We start from the raw sequence: 25,762 nt of genomic DNA, 5'->3' as shown, positions 1-25,762 counted from the left end.
GGGGCACCCCACTACACACTTCCCTCCATGTAGATGTGGTTCCATTGAGGACCACTCGCTGAGTACGGCCGGTCAGCCAGCTACGGATCCATCTGGTGGTGATGCTGTCTACCCCACATTTTTCTATCTTGTCAAGTAGTAGGTTGTGATGTACTTTATCAAATGCCTTACTGAAGTCCAAGTAAATTATATCCACAGAATCTTAACATGATTTTTCTAGCTCACACTAAGGAAGTAGCAGAGAAGTACTGAGAATTTTTAAGGCCCAGGCCTTAAACCTCTAATATTTTATTTACTGCATGCATTTTTTTAAGCATAACATCAGAACTGTTTCACAACTTTTCAAGTTTCTGAAGCAGTCAATAACGATATTCTTAATTTGGTTTGAAATTTCTGCAGTGGGAAAATAAGCTTTGTGTTGGATTACAATAGCAACATTTTACCTCTAGGAAATAATTGACATTTCTTTCTTGCACAGATTAATGAAATAGTTTGCAACAGTTAGTTACGGCATGCAGGTTTATTATAGACCTATTTATGTAACTGACACCCTTTTCTCCAGAAGCTCAAGGCAACGTATGTGATATCCCACATCTTTTCCTTCAACATCCCTGTTAGGTAGATTGAGTTGAGATATATAGAGAGAGATAGATAATGATAGATAGACAGACAGACAGACAGACATATGGCAGATAACGTGAATCAATTTTTTACCCTGTAATAACCCTCTATTTCCACACTCCTGAATTACTGAAATTATATTAACATCGTTTCCTAATAGAAAAAGACAAAAAAATCTCTATATGTAGAGATTATAACTATAAAATTTTTTATAAATAAATAAATAATCACCTCTGACATTGATATTTTAAATTGTATAATGTATAATAATTTTTAGCAGTCATGCTGATCTCATTTTACTCTTGTGCATGAACAATATTTTTTAAACTTGTTTTGCTACTATCCAACATCTCAGAATGAAAGCCAGTTAATTAAAACCAAAATAAAAAATATTCAGTTAAAAGCCTGTTTTAAAAAATGTGTTTTAGGGCTTTTTTAAAAAGCAGTGAGCCAACAAAGAGCTATTGGTATCTGCAGGGGAGTGAACAGGAAAGGACATAAGGAAACATGCTAAACTTTCCTCTTACATACTTACATATGCTGTGCAGAAGTCTGAAGATGCTGAACATGCGCTATGACACCATATTGCAATTTTCATCATTTTGGTGTCATCAAAATTAAAACAATAGAGAAATTTCCATAGAAATGGAATTTGCATAGAGAAATTTCAATATTAAATCTACTAAAATGGAAAAGGCTCCTAATCTGATGGATTTCCAATTGATTGGTTCAAAAAAAATCTTAATTTCTTTTATTTTATTGCAGGATGATAATAATGCATCTGTCAGTAAATGTCTCTTATTTTTGTAATGGTTCTCCTATAAGTTTATCCAGTTCTAATTCTCACTCCTTGATAAATGTGGATGCTGATATATTGACAGATAGAGCTTACCAGTATTGGCTCTTATTATCTGGCCAGTCTAGATTGAATGTGATTGCACTCATTTCAGATGGGTTTTAGGGTTAGGGTTTGACAGTGTTGTGGGAATTAGTTGTTTAGCAAAATGATGGCATGGGGGGAAAACTATCCTACCTAATGCTCCACAAAATGAACTGATTATCAATTGGCGGTGCAATTCAAGCTGTCAGTTATCACCTCTAAAGCCCTTCCTGGCATAGGACCAGATTATTTGAAGGACAGCCTGCCTCCAGTTGTTGCTGTCTGCCCAATGAGATCTGGCAGTGTGGACATGTTTTGGGTCCTGTTGATTAAGCTGTGTAATCATGTGGGACCTTGGAAACATGTTTTTGTTGTGATGACACCTGTCTTCTGGAATCTCTCTCTCTCTCTCTCTCTCTCTCTCTCTCTCTCTCTCACAGACACAGACAGACAGACAGACAGACAGACAGACAGACACACACACACACACACACACATTGAGATCCAGATGACCCCACCCTGAAAACCTGGCTGCTCTTCCAGACTTTGGGGCAAGATGGTAGTTGAACCACTTTTATATGGGGGTGCTTGTCTTCAGCTACTTGTGATTGCTTTGTGGAGTTTTTTTCCCTTTATTTTTTTTAAAGACTAGAACATAAAAAATATAATTACTGTAGAGAAAAGCTGGAATTTAAATTTAAATTAAATTCAGGTTTCTCACCAGGTATACATCTTACCTTTGTTTGAAGGGTGGCATAAAAAGTGCCAAAATTAAGTTGTCCTTTGAGTTCAGCTTGAGAATTATTATTTTATTTTACTGAAATTGTTTACATGTATATATGCATTATATTTCATTAACAGAATTTAATGCCAAAAAGGTATATGGTAAATGCTGAAACTTATTGCAAGTGAATTATTAATGTAGCTAGTGAAAAATATAATCTAAATTACTGCATTAATTTTCTCTCAGAATATTTTAGACATAGAGCATCAGGTATGCCATATTTCTCCTCCTCAATACATTTCTAGACTTGGGAATTTGAACATACATTTCAATTTATATATCAATTTATGAAACATTTACAAGCACCTCTCTCAGATACTTGCATACAAAAATATTACCTACTTCCCTAGTAACAGTCTGAACATTGGAGAGGTAGAATGAGTATTATGTTTTCATGACATTAACTAAGTAGGAAACTCTTTTGTTTTTATTTACTTAATTGATTTTTTATTCAGGAGCTCAAGGCACCATAAATAGCATTTCTCCTCCTCTTATCTTTTCCCACAACAATGACTTGTGCGATTGGACTAAGAGAGATGGACCAACATTAACTCAGCCAGGAATGTTCTGTGGCTAAGGGTAAACTGAAGGCAACATCTTAACTACTCTACAGCACTGGCACTTGTACTGCTTGCAAGTTTCCAATTTGGAAAAAAAAATAGTGGATTAGATGGATTTGTTCACATTTCAGCATAGCTTTGGACAGCTTTCTGGCTTGAAATCCATTTTATTACTTTTTACCTTGTTTAAGGTACAAAAAGAGAGAAGGGTTCATGAAGTTGTGTTATTATTAGAGTGAGGGGAGCTGAAAATGATAAACCTTTTTTTTTTTTGCATTTTTGATGAATTCTAAGAAGTGTAAATTGTCTTGAACTTTAACATAACATTCTTGAATAGGAACAAGTGACTCCTCCCCACCTTGTTCCAGGGCAGAAGGTGTTAAGTGGTCTTATAAGTGCATGAGCTTCTGAAAGGCTTAATGCACTTGGTTTCCCCAAGTCAGACCAAAGGTCCAAGACTTTCAACTTGACCCACTCTGGGTGTCTCTGGAGGTCATACATGTAAGCTGCATATTGTCCACCCTTGCTCTAGGAAAAGCAGGGAGTTCTTTGCCCAGAGAGAAAATCAAAACACCTTGCTTACTTCCTGCACTGCCAGAAGCCATCTCCACAGAAACAGGAAGAAGCAGGTCATTATTTCCTATGGATCCTCTGCTTGATGTTCATCTTCTGCCCCTTCTTCTTGTGCTTCTGCAGAGCCGAATTCGCAGGATGTGGAATGACACAGTTCGAAAGCAATCAGAATCCTCCTTCATCACTGGTGATATAAACAGTTCAGCATCACTTAACAGAGGTAATTATGGACTTTTCAAATACATATGACCTTTGTAATTATGAAGAATCTAACAGCAATGCTTTGTTAACCTTGCAACATGTAGCATCTTGTTCCCTTGAATTAAAATGTTACCACAGAATGAAAGATCCATTGTGCGCTGTATTTCATTAATAGAAAATACTTCTTTTAACTTTCTCTCAGTTCTTTAACATGGATATTAAATGTCGCTGAAAGTCAGTTGTAGAAGGAGTAGTGGCAGTGAGGGAGAATAGTTTTGAGGTCAGGCTGCTGGTCATAGACACAAATAAAGATACCTGTCTTCTTAATGTTACTGCTATTGCTAAGACAAATATTGTCGAGCTTAACTGCCATCCATGAAAGGTGTTGGTACATCCTGCTAAATGCTGAAGTCCAAGAGAAGGTTCCATGATGGAGAAAACCTGCTGCATAATGTGGAGTTATGCCATTTTCTCAGCATAGCCTTCCTGATATACTACATATATCACCTATATGTAGTAATGTAATGAGGATGTTTTCAGCCAGGCTCAACACTGGATCTAAAATTAAACTTTTCCAAAATTGAAGAAACCAATGTTCCAAACTCTATTAAAAGACATGCCAGAATACTGAGGATTGGAAAAATATTCCTCTCAGGAAATGCTCCTTCCCCTCCCTCCCCCCCCCACACTCACCCATTGTGTCTTTTTCACTGCCACAACCACCACCATCACTAGCTCTAGAAAACAACTTTCTCAAAGATTCTGGGAAGGTTAATTGGAGCAGCAATGAGGGTAAGTGTATGTTTGTGTGGGAGAATGAGGGTAAAAGTAGTGCTGAAAAACAGAGCTGAAATTGCCTATCAGATTTTGGCTACAAAGAAACTGCCATTGGGGAGGAAAGGCAAAACAAGAGTCTTTGAGTGTCACTTCGCATTGCCTTTTTTTCCTCTGAAAATCCCAAGAATGATACAAGATGATGGGTGTTAGTCTTCTGGGGGAAAATGAAAATAATGGCAGTTTTTTTAATGGTGTCCTCTACCCTTCTGGGGGCATGAGAACTAGACCCATGAAAATAATGGCATTTTTACTCATGCTACACTAGCTTCAATAGCTGTAACAGAGGACAGATGGGTCTCTAACTTAAAACTATAGCCAGAAAACAAAAAACCTGAGGCTACCATAATTCTATTTCATGTTTGATATACTACCATATCCTTCCTCGGTATTGCCTTTTCAAGGCTGAATTGACACAGTTCTTCCAAGTATTTTCCATTCATTCCAATGACTTTCCTGACTTCCCTTCTGTGACCTTGTTCTTTTTCTCAACTCTTCTTAAGCATGGTATCCAGAACACTATTAAAATCTTAAGAGCAGCTTAGTAGAATACAGGAAATAATAATCCTGTGATTCAGGAACCTTATTCCCCTTAATACAGCCTGTGTTTGCCTTTTATACTCCAATGTTATACTATAATTAATTATAACTGAAATTTCATGAACTTTTTCACAAAGCCAGTGATTCCCATTCGATGCTGACTTCTGATAATCCCTGCATTGTTTCCAAAGTGTTTATATCACTGCATGATACCCTGCTCTAGAATTTTCCCAGGTAGATGCCAAGCTCTTATCTGTAATTCCCCATATTCTCCTGGAGAAGAAACAATGCTTGCCCTCCTTCAGTCATTTGGCTCTTTAACTGTTGTCCAAGGTTTTTGAAAGATAATGGACAACACTTTGGCCAGACCGTCAGTCAGTGCCTTCTATATGTTAGGATATAGTTCATCTGTCCTCTGGGCTAAAGCTCATTCAAGCTTAGCAAGTGTTCCCTAGTTACAGGTGTATTAACCTCAGACTACAACCCTTCAGTGTGCTCTTTATAATCACCTAGTGGACCACAAACTACCTTATTGGAAAAGACTCAGACCAAATAGGAACTAACTTCCTTTGTTAGCTTATTCTGCCATGAACGTCTAACCACCATTGCTGTAAATTTATTAAAAATTGCTCAAGTTCAAAATATTACAAGAGTAAGAAAGAAGACTTTGATGAAGATGAATTAAACCTTTAGAAAACCACAAGGAAAAAAACAAGCAAAAATTTGCAGAAGATGCTAAGACAGATACTGTACCTCCCTAATTTAAATGAGCATAAAAAGGAAATGAGGTATAGTCCAGTGAGATTTGAAAGATTGTTCTCAGCAGCACCAGACAGACAAGACCAAAACTAAACTGCATGTAACCACTTAATAAATGTAGTCATGTGAATTAGGAAGGTGTCTGTGTTTAGAATGATTTTGCATTCACCATCTCTGCCCTTCCACCTTTTCATTAACTAACCAAATATAATTTTTCTATTACTTAAATTCTGAGCCATATACAGTACATGCTCTTGGGACATTTATCTTTCTTACTGAAACCATTTCTGATCATCTAGAGTAGCTGATCTAGTGAGAATCTATTTTTCTGTAAGTTCACCAACTGAAATTAATATTTTCTTTCCCTAGCTTCCCTCAACTGTGTCAGTCTTTCCCAGCCTCAGTATCCTCCACATATATAAAGTTTTATTCCCCAGAATTCTCAGCAATGGCCAATCTAATGATGATTCTTATTCTCTTAAAGTAACATGCATAACATTCCCTCCTTCTGTTTTTCCCTACAATGTAAGAGAGACAACTAGACAAGTAAACTTCTGTGGCAATTAGCACACCAGAGCATGAATTTTCCCACTCCTGGTCCAACACCTTAATTACTACACCATATTGTAGGAATTAAAGTCTACATTTCAGGAGATTGCCCAAATTAGGAAGACTGAATTAGATAATTTTCTTTGGTCTAGGACTGTACACTAATAACAGACACATGACTTGGGTACCATAATAGTAGTTCTTTCCAAGGTAAGAAAAACACTAATATCTGAGCGGCTGCATGTCATCTTGCCTAAGTGCAATGTTTCCTCAATAAGAGAGTAAGATAACAATGAGATAATAAGAGGCATATACTTTTCCTGAAGATAATGCGAAAGTGGCTTGCTATTGCCTTCTTCTGAGGTGTTTCTTTGATTCTCCGGTCTAGCCTACAGCCCTGGGATTCCTGCATGGTCCCACCTCCAAGTATTAACTAGGTCAGTCAGGCCCAGTTTCTAAGCCCAGACACAATAAGTGAGGTATATTTTTCATAAACAATACCTACAACATCAAGAGATTGGAGACACTGAATTATTCTGCAGGATTATCATTTATATTATCACTTTCCTTTTCCTTGCAAGTATAACCGCAAGAAGGAGGAACATAACTAACACTCTCTCAATCACCATCTGACCTTTTGCAATAGTCTGTTCCCATAAGAGAGCACCTATTATCTGTTTGAACTTGCAGAGCAACTTTGAAAAAAATATTTCAGCTATTGAGGAACTCAGAAGAAGCATTATTGTTTAAAAGAAAGGTCTCACTTTAAACTATTACAAACTCCCTCCCCTTCTTTTTTTTTTTTTTTTGCCAAACCACTTATTGCCCAATTGCAGCTATGCCCACAAGGTTGAGAAGAGGTTTTAATTTTCTCCCACTCATATTGCTAGACACACCAGCAGCATCAAAACCATACCTGTTTCCCAGTTAGCCTGTCAATCTTGCTTAAAATGTAATCTCCTGCCCCCCTCAGAGGAGAAATAACATTTCAAGTAAGTATTCTTACAGCAGTGCTAAGAGAAACAAATTCTTATCATCCAGGAATTCTATCTGAACAATTCTGCTAAAAAGAAATAGTAAATGTTCATGTTAAAGTGCAGAGATTCCTTTAGTTAATTTATGTTTCCAAATGTAATAAAAGCAAATTCAGAGTATTTTTTTTAAAAAAAGTATAAATATTTTTTAAAAAGTATAAATATTGAGGGCAAAAAGCTTTGCAGACAAAGCACTTGTAAGCCATGGATCATCAACACTCTCATCTTGACTTGTCTTGCTGGGAGCCCTCATTGCTTTTCTCCCAGCTCATGGTTTTAAATAAATTATTTGGCAGCATCTATCAGCAAAAGATGCCACATTTAGGAAGCAGACAAACAGCAGAAGAAAACCTGCAGCAGCTTCTGATCCTGAGAATATGGAACAAGGAAGACATAAATATTTTTAGGTTAAATACTGTAAGTTCTATGACATGCCAGTAACTATTTAGCTGTCCTCTGTAAAAACAAATAAAATGCAGGGCCTTCTGGTTTTCTAATCCAGTTGCGGTTTTTTCCAGCTTTTAACTGCTATTTTTAAAATGTTGACATGTTTCAAATATTGCTTTCCTTCTTGAGTCATCTCAAGATCTTTCAATTTATTAAATTTGTTAGGGCCACCCACTTCATTAGATATTAGGTGATTTTATCTGTTTCCAAGATCAGTTGTTTTCCAATGACTCAAACCTCCATGTAGTAGACATAAATTTATATTGGTAATGCCTATACAATATCCAGTTCTGTTGCAGACCCATAGGTGATAGTAGCTGGTAATATCTGAAAGAAACAGTGAGCAGGGATGGCGGGGTGTGGGGGGTGGGTGTGGGGATGGAATTCTGTCAGGAGCAGTCACATTCTTGGCCCTCTGCTTGGGGGGGGGGGGGTTGTGGCTTTTAGAAACCTCATTGCCCCAAAGAAAGCTTAGAACCGGGTATGTTGATCATTCTCGTGATTTGGGTACCTGTTCACCCACATTTATGGCAAAGAGGGGGATTTTTTCCATAATGTAATCCTACTGGTAGGGAGCAGAGAGCAAATTTCAGGCACATTCACCTGAAAACCTCTTGTTTTTCTGTTCTCTATCAAGCCCAAGGCATGGAAAATTGTGTGCAATGTATAATTATCCTATTTCCTTCCTTACCTATTTTCCTTCACCTACTGTATGTTCTCTCCTTTTCTCTACCCTACATATTCCCTTCCCCTTTAATGCCCTGAATTCTGTCTGATCACTTATTTCATTTTTCATTTGCTGCTCCCCTCCTTATCATCTAGCCAGCTGCTGACAATCCATTTGACAATCTGATTTTATATTCTAACTTTATTGTAAAATGAAAATTCATATTTGGTTTGTGCATACAATATGTTTAAATCATTATGTGTGGAGGTTTATGGTTATATAAAACACACAGAGATAGTTGTATAGGAATGTGAGTGATAGAGAAAGAGTACAGATGGATGAATGAAAGTTGTGTGTGAATAAAGGGGAAAATAGAAAATGTATTGGCATGGAATTACAACAAAAAGGATGGAAGGTTGCTATGGTAATAGAGGGAAGAAAAAAGTGAATTCTGTTTTGTTTTTTTTTTGCTTCAGAAGTAAAAAAAATAAAATAACTATTTTAGCTTGCCTACAGTTGTAGCATTTGGGTTTGTGGCCATAAGAAAAGTATTTCTGAAGTGTAGAAATTCCCCTGCCCTAGTGGACTAACATGGCTATTTTTTGAGAGAGAGTTGGGTTTAGTTTTTGATCCAAATAGCCTTTCCCTTGCTTCTTATTCTAAAATTATTGTAATCTATTGAGATACAGCTGCTTCATGAGGAAGTTAAATGAATTGTTCAAACTAATGTATATGGGGCTTTCTTTGTGTAATCCAAACTTTACATTGACTGAGTCCCACCAAAGAACCCATAAAATAAGGGGGGATTAGGGGGGGTGGGAGTGGGGTGGACAGAAGAAATGCCCCAATGACTTTGCAGAGGTAAGAGCTGAGCCTATAATTTCCTGATCCTTAACTCAGGTTCTACAATGTATCAGCTCTACTTTCCTTTGCATTGAGTAACATCAGCTTTTTCTGCTGTAAATAGATGATTTGGGTGATTTTATCTCAGTTTAGTTTGGTTTGAAATACTATTTTCCAGCTTATATTGCTTTTATGTAACATAAATCCCCCCCCTCCAACTATCCTGTACTATGTGGCTTGAGTCGGAATCATTTGGATAATAAGGTATCAGTGGTTTGGTGTTTCACAGTTTAGCTCTCACAGGGACAATTATGTTACAGTCTTTTTAAAACTTCAGAACAATTACAAGGAGGGTAATTTGTAAACTCATGAGAAGTGGTTTGGGCTTGCCTGAACAAGGCTCTGTGATTCTCCTTGTCATGGCAACACAATCTGCTTCAAGGAGGTACTTCATACAACACAAAGCCTCAACTGTCATGAGCAGAAGACTCTTGCAGGAATGGGAATTGTTGAACAAAACAGAGCAGGAAGGACAAGGAAATCAATGCAGTGACAGCATATTGCTACCATGCTATTTGGCCAAGTGCTTTCAAAGGAGTGGCTTGTACAAAGCCAGGGGTATCAAACTGCTGGCCCGTGGGCTGGTTGCATCATACAGAGGCTGTGCCCACCCCAGCTCCAGCAATGCAAAAAAAGTTGTGATACATCGCGTGATGTGATGCGGCGAGTTTGACACCCGTGTTCAAAGCATTGAGCAAGTGACAAAGCTTTGCATGGTCCTAGTAATTATGAATGCAGTGAGAGAGCATGGTTTTTAAAACTCTTTTCCCCGATTCCTCCAGAAAGAAAACAGCCCCTGAAAAGAGCCCCTGACTCTGCTTTGACACAGGGGGAATTTCCTTGAGACTGAAATATCTCTCCAAAAGAGGCTATTCACTAAGGGAAGGGAAAGGAGGGCACCGCCATGCTTGCTCAGTTCATACAGAAACTAGCATTGCACACAATGTACCTACTGTTTATTTCCCAAAAGTTTTCTCTACATTTTCTCTACTTGTGGAAGGGAAACTGGGCCTTGCTTAGGCCATCCCTTAGCTCTGCCTATCCTCTTTCTAGTCCTATTGCAAAGCAGGGTCAAGCAGCCAGAACTCCACTTTTGTCTCCCTGCGCTAGATAAAAAGAACAAGTGGCTCAGAGCAGAAAAAATAGCCCAGAAGGGCACTTGCCCATAGCCAGTGCTTAAAGAAAATGTACAAGGAGCACTTGCCACCTCCAATCAGGGTGAAAGAGATGTAGATCTTCTGCCAGAAAGACCTTGGCAGCTGGGGAAGAAGGCTCAGACTGAGGGAAGTGAAAGGATGGGAGATTTATTGAATAGGTAGATGGGCTTAAGTCAGTGGGTGGCTCATCTACTCCCTCTCTGATATATTCTTCCTGGAATTTCTTTTGGCATGAGTTATGGGCAAGGATGATCTCAACAAGTTATTTATTCCAGCACAACGGGAAGAAGCATAAACTCCAAAATAGAGGCAGTTTGTTCATATGTTTCTTTGTTAAATTAGTTTGCCATCCTTCTCGCTAGAAGGCGACTCTGGAAGGCTTACAACATTGAGGCTATCTGAATAAATACTGCATGTATTAGAAATGGCTGAAGTAGAAGGAGTGGCAGCTGTCTCCAGGCAGAGAATGAGAAGTGCTGCAGATGTCCCGTTGGATCATTCTTGTCTTTGCTTGATGGCTGCTGAGAAGAGGAGCAAGACCAAATAGATATCTTTCTTGTGGGCCCACCCAGGTGAAAGGGGTGGATTATAGAGACTGACTACATTAAGGAAAGGAACGCTGCCAACAATGTAACATGGAAGCTTTCTGCAGTAGAGAGGAAGGGAGTGTTAGCTGCTCGGGTGGAAAGGAGGGACCAAGAGTGTGGAATGACAGCTGCAGAGACTACAGCAATGAGCCTGGAAGGGGAAGAATAACCCTTTCATGTTGTTCAAACCACACACAATAAACACAGTAGGGAATTACTTTCTCCATGGGTTTTGCAAGACAGAAGGATGGCAGTCAACCAAAGCATTTGGCTTTGCTTGTGAATTCCCTGGCTCTTCCTGCCACCTGTCACCCTGCCCTACTAGCCCAGTTGAGCACCAGCCACAGTTGCATCTACGCTATCTCTGATTATAAATGCAAACGTAACATTACTTTTAGCTATCATGTCAGACTAAAACGTAATAGGGGATTGGCATTCTGCCTTCTACTTTGTGCGGCACACAGAAATGTCAAGATTGGGTAAAATTCCTGTTCACTATTCTAAGAGCTTCTAAATATTCTAAGACATGTAGGTCCTTCTAATTGTGAATATAACATAGATGAGTATTTTTTCCCATTTCTGACTCTCTGATGACTTTATTCTATGTGAAATGAAAAATATGTGTAAAATGTAAATGAGAAAACAATATTGGTAACAATAGCGAGAGATAATAACCAGTTTAACTGGTCTATATATATTCTCATGAACTGAGTAAATTAAACCCATATTCAAGCAGGGAGACCCTGCATCTGAAAGGCATCTAAAAAGCAAAATTTTCATAACCTGATTTGTATCTCATGAAACTTAATATTTTCAGAACTGAATTGCTCATATCACATTTTCTGATACTGTAGTTAAGGTGTGGCATATGATATAATTCATCCAGCAAACAACTCCCTCTCCCCAAATGCACAAATAAGTTTCTGATGGATTTTTAAATCCTTGTTCTTAGTCTTTGTACATCACAATAATGTGCATCACATTATAAGAAATGTTAGGCTGCTGAGGAAAAATTTGGCTGGAGCTACATCCCACAATTCCCTCATATTTGGGGGGGGGGGTTTACTGCCACAGCAATAATGTTCTTAGGTCTTTCTGTCTTTCTCTTGTGAAAACATGAAAAAAGTTATTTTTCCAATTTATTTTCCTCATGCTTGTTTTCCTTTTCTTATATAACCTCTGACTTTTGACTTATGGCAAAAAGCATCTGAATGCTCAGAAATGTGAGAGCAACTTACCACCCATGGCACTGTCTTTGTGTACTTTGTCTTAAATGATAGCAGATAGTTTCCCATCCTGCCAGAATGTACAAAACAGGCCCATAATCTCACCTTTGTGTAACCACTTGAGAAAAATGCTTTTCGCTACTCATCCAAACCTGAGGGACTTGTCTACAGTCTCCATTCCCACTCATGGAATATCTGTCAGACCTATCTCTGGTGCCTTAGCTACCTTCTATAGTTTCAGGCATATGCGTGAAAGATGCATAATTACTAATGTTTCCAACTGGTTCCACATCCTGTTGAAATAAAAATAAAATGGAAAGAAGCAGCCCTCCATTGACTCAGAGAAGAATAGAAAGAGGCCCACATGTCATTTGTCAGGGAGGCAGAAATCTCTGTTTCTATCTCCAAACCTTTCTATTTCATTGTTGTCAAACCTCCTTTTGCTACCTTCTTTATCTATCTGTTGTCCTAGTTCTGACAGTGAGTATCAGTTCATTCCATGCTTTGGACTGTGCTCCTTTTTGATTCGATTTCAGATGAAGAAATTCAGAAATCTTGTAAGAGGTTCTGTGGTTGAGCATCACTCCTGTCCCTCTTGGTCCTGATCCTCATAACATAATACAACATGATGGGCTAGTGTTAGTATTTTGGGGAGAAACGGAAGAAGTGATTCCCTGTAGCCACTCCTTCTCCTCTTTGTGAGTTTCCCTATTTGAGTTTCTACTGTATCTCTCTCAGTTTTCTCTTCTCAGTGCTGTATTTATATAATTTTCTTTATGGTACTTTCCAGTATCATACTCCTGATTTCATACCTGAGATGAGCATTACAGGCTGATTGAATGGATGTTTCTGTATCTGAAATAAGATTCTAACACTAAAATATACAGCAAAGAGTGTTACAAAGTGTATAGGATTCAGTATTGCAAATGTCTGGGTACAAATTATCAATATACCATCTTTAAAGTAGGATTTTTTCCCCCAGTAACGTAAGAAAACATATTAAAGTTTTAGTACTCTTGGGTATTACTTTTGCAGAATTAAATGTTGAAAGATATCTTTCTAATCTCACATTCAGAAAGCTAAAGTAAAGCTGTTAACTGTTAAAATATGATTCTCTTGGATTAATTAGTTCTTTGCTATATGTATACAGAATCAACTTTTTATTTGATTATTACTTTCACAGAATTATAGAATAGAGTTGGAGGAAAATACATAGGTCATCAATCTTTTTCATAAATACAAGTATCCCTTTCTATACCTGATATATTTGATTCTTTTTCCTAAGTGTAGAACTTTGCATGTTCTATTACATTTCATTCTAGATATTCAAGCTAGATTGTCTAACCTATCAATGTTGAATTTTATTTCTGTCTTCTAGGGTATTATTTATCCCACCCTGTTTTGTGTCAGCTGCAAATTTGATAAGCATTCTTCCATCTCTTCATTCAAGTCATTAATGAAACTGTTGACGATAGAGGACCCAGGACTGATCCTTGTGGCACCCCACTTGATACCTCTCTCCAATTTGATGAGGAACCACTGATGAACACTATTTGAGTATGATTTTCAAGCCAGCTGTGGATCCATGTAATAGACATGCTATCCAATCCATACTTAACTAGCTTCCTAATCAGGTTTCCTGAGATTAACATATTTAACGTCAACTGAATCCCCAAATCTACTAAAGAAATTTTCCATTCAGAAAATAAGGAATTCTTCTTGACAATTCCATGTTGACTTCTGGCAATTTCTGTGTTATTCTCAAACTGCTTACCAATCAGTCTCTTTATGGTCTTCTCTAAAAAAAAAATTCCCAGCTACAGTGTCAGATTGACTGGTTCTGTGTTGCTAGATCCTGCTTTTTCTCCTTTTTGATAAGGACTGCAATTGCTCTTCTCATTCATCTGACATCTCATCCAATCTCTGAGATATCGAAGATCAGACATTAAGGATCAGCCAGACCATCAGCAAAGTCCTACTGTACTCTAGAAAGCAATACACCTATCCCTCATTCAAAGAATTCCTTAACAATCTTCTGTCAGTTTCAAGTTTCATTTCTGCCCCTTCATGCTCCTCTTCACAGTTGCCTGGTGGAATATACGCCCTCTCTTTGGAGAACACAGAGCCAAAATACAAGCTGGGTAGCTCTGTCTTTTTCTTATTGCATTTTAGCATTTTGTCATCTTCATTAAACAGCTGGAATACTATGATTTTGCCTTCTTTTTTATTGACATAATTAAATAGTTTCTGTTCTGCTTGGCATCATGTACCAACTTCACTTCATGTGAGTTTAGTTTTTCTGATGCCATCTCTACAGTTTATGTATATGTATCCTTTCTTGGTGATCTATCCCTCTATCTCCCATCTGTGTTCTTTTTTATCTTCAGATCTTCAGTAACTTTTTGTACAGCCACATTGACTTCTTATGCTGTCCTTCCTATTTCTCCTAATTGGAATTGTTTGCAATTTTGTTTTTAGTATATACTTTTTTTTAAAAAAAAGCCTTCATCTTCTCCTGCTATGTAATCCTATTTATCTTGCTCTGACTTTATTAAAATATGTTTTGAGATTTTGCAAAATATATTTTGACTACACTCAGCCTGTACTTTTCCTTTTTGTTTCTGTTCCTTTTGAATAAATAATATTCTTCACTTGCAATATTTGAATCATGAGAGACATCCTACCAGATCTCTGTTATGTCTATTAAATCTATGCCTTCTTAAGTTAAGAATTTTAACATTAGTGTGAATATCGCAAAAGCTGTAAATTTTATGAGTCAGTGTTGTTTCTGATTTTGCACTGAATGTTTAATAAGATCCATTGTAGTAATATACCCTCTTCTCCAGTGCACAAGTCCTTATTGTAGGATTTTCATCTTTAGGTTGTACACAATTCAATAAGTCCTGCTAATCAAGTTTGCCACATTTTGAGCAAAGATAATTTTACAAGTCCTTCTGAAATGCAACCCATTTCATGTCAGGTAGCGCAAACAAGGATCACAGAAACCAAATCCCTCCCACTGAGTTTTTGGGATGTGTAGGCGCATGCTTGCAGGGCCCTCTCCTGGTTTCTTGGTAGGAGGACTGCCCCCACAGCCACATTGCTGGATGACAAAAGGAGCATTCGGGTCTAGGTGCTTTAGGATCAGCTCGGCCACAAACAGGCATTTAAGTTTCTCAAATGTCACTTGACATTCCATTGTCCATTGGAGTGCCTGGCTGAGCTTGGGCATCCCCCTCCTTTTTTGTTTTTAGCAAGTTTGTGATGGGGAAGGCAATTTGTGCAGTTGCTGGGGGTCTCCATTAAACTGCACACCGGGGGGGGGGTGTCTTGCAGGCTATCCTTCACTTTATAGTGGTCATGTGATAAAAAACCATAAAATAGCATAAAAACATAAAAATGCTTACATAATTATAAAATCCTAAAATTAAGATAATTATTTTCCTGCAGAAAGCAATGGCAAACAAAGCAAATAAAATAATACTTAGACCAGGTGGAACTTCATTAGCAAGTAGAGTTCAAGTTACTATAGAAAGGGGATTGAAGGTACATGTAGGCAAATTTGCATTGCCACAGAATACTGCAAAATGGCTGAAAACAAGACATTAAAGTGGACCCCAAAACAGAATTCTATGTATGTTGGAAAGGTAATACTGAATAGGTAATTTGCTGGCCTGAAAAATTTCCTGTTTTCACCACTTGAGCTTCTAGATTCCTGAGCTTCTTCTCCAGATCTTCAAATATCATAGTAATATGGTTGTAACTGTTCTTTGCAGAATCATTGTTCTCATGGTATAGAAAAAAAAGAATAATTGATAGTGGACTTGGTAAGACTTGAGCTTGATAAAAATGATAGACCTGGGATATGGATGAAGAGCCAGATAACTGGAAGAGGGCAAACTTTTCCATCTTCAAAAAAAATAGAATAGTAAAATGCCAGGAATTAAGATTACTCATCTAACATTTGCAGACAGGTCTGCTTACCAGAATTGCCAACAACGAAAACCTGGGTGGGGTAGCTAATACCTGGAAGGCAATCTTTCAAAATGCTCTTGGGGAATTCGCTGAAAATAACATTTAGCAAAGACAAATGCAGCATTAAGCAGTTCGTACATTTTCTAGGAACTGTTTCTGTCAAACTCCAACTAAAATCCTGCTTCTGCAACCTACAATTCACAATTGCCTGAGGGAAAATATAACTTCTTATTAAATAAGAGTCAATAAAAATAGAAGTAAATTCTGACCTTTTTTTTTTAATTGTTTGCTATTTGACATCTTCTGGTACACTGCTACTGGTACACTGTTTCTTTTCACGTTTTATTTGGAACATGTCAAAATAGGCCATTTTTGTTGCTGTTAGCATCTCTCAGTAACCTTAGCAGATTTTGTGCATTTCATTTCCCAATACAAGCTCAGTAATTGCTGTAATTCTTTAATTTCAGACATTCTTCTTAGTTCACAAGTTCCTGTTTTCATCTCCAGTATGGATCTGAGTTGATTTTCAGCTTTTCAACTTAGTCAGCTGACTTCCTTCTTTCCCTTCTTGAAACAATATGTTATGATTGCTGTAAATCTCTATCCGTGTAGTTTTCCTTGCAAGAGTATAGTCACAATCCTCTATACTGGTTTCTTCCCTGATTGTGCAGTGAGAACTACAACCCCTGGATTTCCACTGTTCTCCCACCAAATACTAACCAAGCCTGACCTTGCTTAATTTTTAAAAAACTAGTTAGCTAGGAACTGCCACTTGCTGTTTTTGTTTATTTGTTTAATTTGTTAATTTGTTTTATTTTCTTAAAATTCAAAGTAGGTGTTTGATTAGCTCACCTTTAATTTCCTGTAAAATCAAGCACTCTGCCATTACATGATGCCCTTTCCCACTCTAAGAAGTCTTCTCTCTGAATCGGATCAAGGATATCTGATCCTTTGTTTCTTTCTTTGTCAGCAAGAGAAGTCCAAGATTTCCCAAAGTTAAAATATTTGGTCAATCTTGTCTTCAACAAATTCAAGTTAAATAAAGTCCACTACCATTACTATTCATTTATCTTTCTTTCAAATAACTTCAGTTAAGTCAATCATCTCTGAAATCCAATCATTTAGATCTGAAAATAGGGTATTTCTCCATCTTATTTTTTGCTATTATCAGAACATGAAAAAAAAAAATTTGTTTTGAATGTGTTAAATTCAGAGTAGCCACTATGTAATTAAGTGCATTATATTCCAAGTAGCCACTATGTAATTAAATGCAATATACATGTCTTTAAAGAGCCGAGTTTTCTCAATTGTCTATCAATGTATTGTATAACATTACTATTCCAAAAGGAGTACAGTATAAGGAAGAGCATGACCATTACATTAAATCTTAAAGTTCCCATGCAAACATAAATTGATCAAATTGTCCTCCTCCTTTATAAGTGTAAAAGAGAAAGTTGCCTAGAAAACAGTTATTTCAGAAATCACTTAATAGTTAGAAAACTCCATTTTTTTCGCATTTTTGCCTTTAATGCAACATGTTGTCTATTATTTAAGATGATCAAAGCATTGAGGATGAAATGTAAATCAAATAAATAATAACCCAAATATTCCACGTGGATAGTAAGTAGATGTATGTTTCCATTTCTTTCCCAATGTTATATATACTGTTTCATGTACCTTTTAACCTTTTGTGTTAAGCCCATAAATTCCTCAAGGCTTATGTGCACAGTATAGCAATATAAAGCATTCCTGATAGATGACTGATCCATTTCTTCTGGAAAGGGAGCATTATTCACTTCCCATTATTCCGTATCTGTACTCTGAGAGAAGGGAGAACAAATTGTTAGGCACTTAAAGAAAGTCATCATTTTCTCCTTCAGGTATCTTTTCCGAAGGCTAAGGACTCAACTTACATCCCCTAACTATCATCATTGTCTTTCTTTATTCTTAGTCCTGTTTAAATCCTTTTCAAGATGTCCAGGATTAGAAACAATGAATGAAATGTGGTTTGCCCAGCAAGACTGTAGTGATAATAATTTGGAGAAGGAAGAGAGAGAGTCTAAAAAAAAGTGCTTGCCTTTTTTATAGCTATATCTCTATATTTCAGGATTTTTCTCCCACAAATACTCTTGCCACACTAAGCTTCTCTTCAAGTTTAACACTGATGCCATTCCTTTTCACTAATGCCTTGGATGAAAAAGTGGAGGAAACCCTTATCAAAAATGATGTTAATACAAAACTGGGTAGAATAGCTAATACTGAAGGAAATAGAAACAAAAAATATTTTGATAGATTAGAGAAATGAACCAGAAATAATAGAATGAATTGTTTTAAAAGGCAAAAGCAAAGATCTTCACTTAAAAAAGAAAAGCTAGAAATAGAATAGAATAGAATAGAATAGAATAGAATAGAATAGAATAGAATAGAATAGAAGCTGGAAGGGACCTTGGAGGTCTTCTAGTCCAGCCCCCTGCTCAAGCAGGAGAACCCATACCATCTCAGACAAGTGACTGTCTAGTTTCTTCTTAAAAACCTCCAGTGATGAAGCGCCCATGGTTTCTGAATGCAAGCTATTCCACTGGTTAATTGTTCTGTCAGGAAGTTTCTCCTTAATTCCAGGTTGCTTCTCTCTTTGATCAGTTTCCAACCATTGTTTCTTGTCCTGCCCTCTGGTGCTTTGGTGAGTAATGTGACTCCCTCTTCTTTGTGGCAGCCCCTCAAATACTGGAATACTGCTATCATGTCACCCCTATTTCTTCTTTTCTTTAGACTAGCCAAACCCAAATCCTGCAGCCGTTCTTCATATGTTTTAGTCTCCAGGCCTTTGATCATCCTAGTTGCTCTGCTCTGAACTTTTTCCAAGGTCTCAACATCTTTTTTGTAGTATGTTGACCAAAATTGTTTGCAGTATTCCAGGTGTAGTCTTACTAGGGTTTTATAAAGTGGTACTAATACTTCCCGTGATCTTGATTCTATGCCTTTGTTTACACAACCCAGGATTGTATTAGCTTTTTTGGCTGCTGCTGTACACTGTTGACTCATATTCAAGTGATCATCCACTAGGACTCCAAGATCCCTCTCACAATTACTGTTTTTGAGCCAGGTCTCACCTAATGTGTACTTATACCTTTGATTTTTCCTGCCTAAATGTAAAACTTTGCTTTTCTCCACATTAAAATTCATTTTGTTAGATAGGGCCCATTGTTCAAGTTTGTCAAGAACTTTTTAGATCCTGAACTTGTCTTCTGGGATTTTGACTACTCCTGCCAGTTTAGTGTCATCTGCAAATTTGATGAGTTCCCCTTCTATTCCCTAATCTAAGTCATTGATGAAGATATTGAAGATTCCTGGGCCTAAAATGGAGACTTATGGTGCCCCATTGCTTACTTCTCTCCATGTGGATGTAGTACCATTTGTCAGCCAGCTACAAATCCAGTGATGGGATTCAAATATGTGAACAACCGGTTCTCTGTGTGAATGCCGCTTCCAGAAGTCCATTCTGGGCCTGGGCAACAAAAAATTAGCTACTGGTTCTGCCGAACTGGTGCGAACTGGCTGAATCCCACCACTGTACACATCCATCTGTTGGTGATGTTGTCTATTCCACATTTTTCCAGTTTACCAAGAAGTAGATTGTGGTCTACATTTTCAAATGCCTTACTGAAATCTAAGTATACTATGTCCACAGCATTTTGCTGGTCTACTAATTTAGTCACTTTATTAAGCTTGGTTTGCCATGATCTGTTTTTAACAAACCCCTGCTGGCTACTAGTTATAATTTTGTTTGCTACTAGTTGTTCGCAGATCTGTTTTTTGATTATCTTTTCCAGGATCTTCCCAAGTATTGATAGTATAGGATAGGGATGACTTGATAACAGTGTGTGAGAAATACATTTGAAGATTGTATTTTATTTGAAAGTAATCAAAAGTTATTAATGAATCAGTAGACATGGCTGCTAAAAAGGGACGTACAAGTGCAGGATTGCATCAGTGAGTTTACAAATCAAAAGGAAATATGATTTCCTCTCTCTTTGATTAGAGCCCCTCTTAGTTACTGCTTCCAGTTCTGAGCACCAAATTTTAAGAAACATGTCAGAGAAGCTAGAACTGGTGCAAAGAAAAACAAATAGGATGATCAGGGACTATAAACAAACCCTTACAAAGATAAAGAGAGTAAGAGAACAAAGCATATTTACTTTTCAGGATAATCGATCAAGAAGAGAAGCAATAGAAATTTTCAGGTCTAGTGTCACATACAAAAAGATAAAGGCTCTTTTCAGAAAACAGGAAGTGGAATAATGCTTTTTCCAATGTTAAGGAAAGTAGCCTATCAAGGATAGTGGTGATTTCTCCTTCATAAGATGAACTAAACTGTCTATGCCCCATCCCAAACTGTGAAGGAAATCTTTCATGCTAACAAATCATACTGCCAACTACAGGTAATTTTTGTTTAGTTACCATAATTGGGGCCAACTCGGTCATTAAGTTAAATGGTCACTAAGTAAACTTTTGATTGTGCTTAAGATCTTAATTCAGCTTGGTTTTGCTTTACAAATCTGTGAAAGTCTTAAATGCAAGGATTGGTGGTAAAGTTACTTCTTCATCACTGTCATAACTGTGAAGGTTGCTCTACAAGTCAGTTGCTAAATGAGGACTACTTGTAATTTAAAATCAACTGACAGTTTGACTAGTCCAAACTAAATGTATTAAAGGCTTTAGCAGATATCCATTGGTGCTAGGCAGCCAATACATTTAAGATAAGTTGTACTATCTCATATTCTAAGTTCTTTCATTTCTGTCCTTTCCACAAAATATACGAGGAAGTAGGCATTAAAAAAGCTCTTTTAAAAGAAAATTGGGGAAATATCTGGCCAGCTAAAGAACATGAGTAATTGTTTTCTGGTGGTAGTTTCAAGTGGCCCATAAACAGTCCTTGAACAAATTGTTCTGTTCATTTAAAGTTGATAGCACAGATACTAAAATATGGAGAATATTGCTCAGACCTCTTTCCATCCAAGTCACATGCATTTTGGTTATGTGTATTTAGGTAACTACTATAAATATAGCCAGGATGTCTTACAATAATAAGTGAAGCAGGTCAGCTGCAGATGCCAAAAAAGCCAATGCAGTCTTAGGCTGTATCAACAGAGGGATAGAATAAAAATCATGTGAAGTGTTAGTACTGTTTTATATTGTTGTGGTAAGACAACCCTTGGAATACCAGTTTTGTTCACCATAATGCAAAAAAGATGTTGAGTCTTTAGAAAGAGTGCTGAGAAAAGCAACAAAAATTATTAGGGAACTGGAGACTAAAGCATATAATGAATGGTTGTGGGAACTGGATATATCTAGTCTAATGAAGAGAAAGTCTAGAGGTGACATGATAGCAGTCTTCCAATATTTGAGGGGCTGTCACAAAGAAGAGAGGGTTGACCTATTCTCTGAACACCTGAGGGCAGGACAAGAAATAACCGATGGAAGCTTATCAAAGAGAGAGCTAATCTAGATTTAAGGTGAAATTTCCTGTCAGTGAGAACCATCAGTGGAAAGGCTTGCCTTCAGAAATTGTGGGTGTTTCATCATTAAGACGTGATAAGACAGCCATTTATCCCAAATGATATAGAGTCTCCTGCTTAAGCAGAAGGTTGGCTTGGAAGACCACCCAGGTTCCCTTTCAAGTCTGTTATTCTGTATTCTGCATGTCATGTTGTTTTTAATCTAGTATTTGCTACACTTGTTTTAGTGCACAAAATATGCATTGAAATCATTTTAATACTTGTACACTCTCTCTCTCTTCATCCTAAAGCAGAAATGGTTTGAACATTTGGAACTCATTAGTGAGTTTTTATTCTCAGTGCAATGAGTATACATTCAAACCAGTTCCATCATATTTCATGCATATTGTTACTCTAAGTCACTTTTTCCAACCTGCTAAACTTGGAATAGCCATGCTGGCTAAAAGTGATGGGAATTGTAATCCAACTCATTGTTGGATTACAACAATTACAACAATATAAAGAACAGTTTGGGAAGTCTGCCCTAAATCGTTATTTCCTATAAATTAAAGTAAGGTGGGAAGTGAGTATGCTTAGATTTATAAATTATAATTTGGTAATCATATGATTTGCATTACCATGGAATATGGCATATACTGTAGATCTTGGCAATTAAGCTCAAATTTTAATGCTAAAATAAGAATATTAATTCAAAATAAAACACTGAAATGCAAATTATTTTTATTTTTAAATGTAGTTTCAAACAGGCTGTTTTAAAACTGTACAACTTTTGTCAAAGTTTTAAAAAACATCCATTCCACATTTAGTGTGGTATAGCAGTTAAGAGCAAAGAGACTCGGGTTCAACTCAAATCCCAGCCATGGAAGCTTATTGTGTCACTTTAGGATAGTCACTATCACACAGGCTTCTTGCTATGAATACAAAATTGCATCAGGGAGCCTTATGCATGCCACCTTGTGATTTTGGGAAAAGGTTGTTTTGATCAGCAGAGGTTTCTGGAGATGTCCCCAATGTCAGAAGTTTGATGTTCAGGTCTGTAAGAAACAACCTTCTCCTTTTGGCTCTCAGACTGTGGAACACACTAAGCAGGTTGCTTCTTCCCTTCTTCCAGGATTTAGAAAGATGATAAAAGCATATCACTCATTGATTTTGATGTTGGTATTTAATGTTGAGATAGCAAAGCCCATCTGAAAGGTTTGCCTTGTATTCTTTTATATCATCATTGTCACCATTCTTTCCTCTCCTTTAGTTTCTATAGCAATTTATGGGCAACTGCAATCGAACACATACCATCCATCAGTTTTTAGCCCTGCAGAATTATTTCTTGCACAAGGCCAGCATCCTGGAATTATGTCAGAACCTCATCTTGTGCCAATTGTTGGCAGAAGGTGATCCATTTTTAAAAAACAGCAATTCTTGAAATGCAATTGCCATTCCAACTCTATTAAAATAAAGGAAAGCTTTACAACAAGACAATAATCTTTAATCCGGCTTTTTGTTTAGGCAGACTTTGGAACTTGCTTGTTTACTCTCATGCTGGGCAAAAACATTATTTTTGTTTTTTTAACAATTGCTCATCTTGTCTGGAATCTAATTTCTATAGAAAAGGGTTTTCATATCTGTGATCGCTGAATTATAAAGAAGGGAAATAACTTCTAGGTGTTATTTCTGGGTGGATTATTTATATCAAGAGCAAAGTTGCCTTTATACAAATTGGGCTTTGTTGGGTGCGCCATCGGAAGAGTTCAAAGATGAGATTAGGGACAGTTGATCATGAAGAAAATCTATCTCTGTGATTGTTGAGAGTCAACAGCAATTTGATGACACACAATCAATCAATCCTGAAACCTTGCCAATTTTGGGTACTAACAAGTTTGAGAGTTAGTTCTTTGTAAAAAAAAAAAAATAACAGAAAAGAACAGAACTGTAAATATGGAATGTGAAATCATAATATCTGAATGTGGTATAATAAGCTTTTGTATCATCACAAAGTATTCACCAGAAGTACATCCTGACCTAGGGGAGGTCCTGTTAGAAAAGGGCAATGAATGTTATAGCATTATTGCTCAAAATAATCTTTTTTACTTTTTGTGGTGTTAATTGAATATCCTAAATCATTTTGCCTAGAACCTAGGGAACTCTGAGGAAAAATTTGTGACTAACACAATGGAGTTAATTGTGCCATTTTGTTCTGGCTGTCTTCCTTATATTTGTTTGGCTTTTTCTATCAAGTTTTCACAAGGGTTGAATGTGGCAAGCATGCAGAGTAACTCTTCAACTTACATTCTCAAAAGTTGGTTTTGCATCACCGCAACCCATTTCTGTCTTCATTGTTGGCAGTGTGTGCTTTGATGGCATTTAGCTTGCCGCTTGAAATAACTGGCTGCTTTTAATCAGGACTGTTTAAATTGTTGTCAGTCTGAATATTTTCTTTTCTTTTTTTTTAATTCAAATTTGCCTGATTGACTTTTTTTGCTTTTTTGTTTTGTTTTGTTTTGTCTTTCTCTTGGCTGCTCCAGGAGCCATGGCTAACCATCTTATAACCAATGCTCTCCTTCGTCCTCATGGCACTAACAACCCTTATAACACATTGCTCGGGGAATCGGCCGTCTATAACAACCCTTCTGTCAGCATGTACAACACACCAGGTGTAGTGGAGTTTCTCTCATTTTTTTAAGTGAGAGTCCCATGATGTGCTTTTATAGACACAATTTTTCTTTCTTTCTATTTTTTTTTCTTTATTTGTAATTGAGCACAACTATTTCCCCATGCATTTCACAAAGTCGTTCCATTTCTTCCAGGCTTTTTGGCAAAATGCCCAAATTAATTTTGGAAAATATTTTTTCATTCTATTGATCAGATTATATCTATCTTTTAATTTTGATATTTTCAATTTTATTTACTCTTCAGTTTTATCCATTTAATCTCTTGCATATTTATTTGTCAATCATTCATTTGAGAAACAGAAACACTGCCAAGGTAAGTGATGCTTACCATTTATTTTCAAAATTTAAAGCATAATTAGAGGAGAACAGAGTATAAGTCAGCTATGTCTCTCTCCAAAAAATGGTAATAAATTGAAGTTGACTATCTGTACGTTCCACTGAAATTAGTACAGCTGAATATTAGCAAACTGTCCACTAGTTTCATTTTAAAAGCTACAATTGATTAGTATACCATTCCATGTGACCCAGATTGAATTAGTTGATCATTATCCTACATAATAATGCATATATGTTATTAATTACAGCCAAGCTTGTTTTATATCTTGCCATTGTTGCCTAAAATTTAGGTCATAGCAGTCACTTGAAAAAAGATCCTGGAATAGGTAGATGATTTCTCTTTCACCCACAGAGATAAGAAGCATTTTATGTTTTAATTGCATCTAAAAGCCACTATTCAATAACTATAGCATTATTCATATGATTGTATTTTATTTTCAAAAAATAATTCAAATACAAAAATAATGGATAATTGTGTTATAACAGCATAAAAAATTATTAAAAATTTCCCTTGCAAATATTATGTGATTGTTACAAGATTACTACAACTTCTTAATTTTTACACCAGATAAATCAGATTGGAACTAAATTTCCCCCATAGAATTTTACATATGTCTAGTAAGAAGTGCCACTGAATTTTAAGAGACTTAGTGTCCTCCCAAGAAAGCATATTCAGAACTGCAACATTATAGCTTGAAGTGTTCGTCTGTACAACATCTTCATTCTAATTTGCACCTTATAAAGTTATAATACATATTTTCAGCTGGAGATTTAATTGTGAAAAAAGAAAACATGGTCCCTGTGAGCGAACTGAATGGCAGAATTATTCATTTAATCATGTGTTAGGTTTGCATGCTTTTTACACAAAGTTACTTTTATTTCACATGAATTTATATGCAATTTCAGAAAACATTGTTTGATCAAATGTGATCTCAGGGCTTATCTTG

General features: G+C 36.7%; 1 protein-coding gene across 3 annotated transcripts in view; it reads left to right on the top strand.

The window, feature by feature from the left end:
* Positions 1-25,762, top strand: part of ADGRL3 (adhesion G protein-coupled receptor L3) — a 410,528-nt gene that overhangs the window by 319,640 nt on the left and 65,126 nt on the right. For all 3 annotated transcript variants that reach the window (XM_029283374.1, XM_015812132.1, XM_029283375.1), the window contains one exon: positions 3,542-3,638. In XM_029283374.1, coding sequence (XP_029139207.1) covers positions 3,542-3,638 — 97 coding nt within the window. The remainder of the gene's footprint in view (positions 1-3,541; positions 3,639-25,762) is intronic.

Source organism: Protobothrops mucrosquamatus, unplaced genomic scaffold (genome assembly GCF_001527695.2).
Source record: "Protobothrops mucrosquamatus isolate PMUCROS unplaced genomic scaffold, P.Mucros_1.0 scaffold69, whole genome shotgun sequence".
In the NCBI taxonomy this organism is placed as follows: Eukaryota; Metazoa; Chordata; class Lepidosauria; order Squamata; family Viperidae; genus Protobothrops; species Protobothrops mucrosquamatus.
The sequence above is the reverse complement of the archived record's forward strand: the minus strand, read 5'-3'. Positions and strand labels throughout refer to the sequence as shown.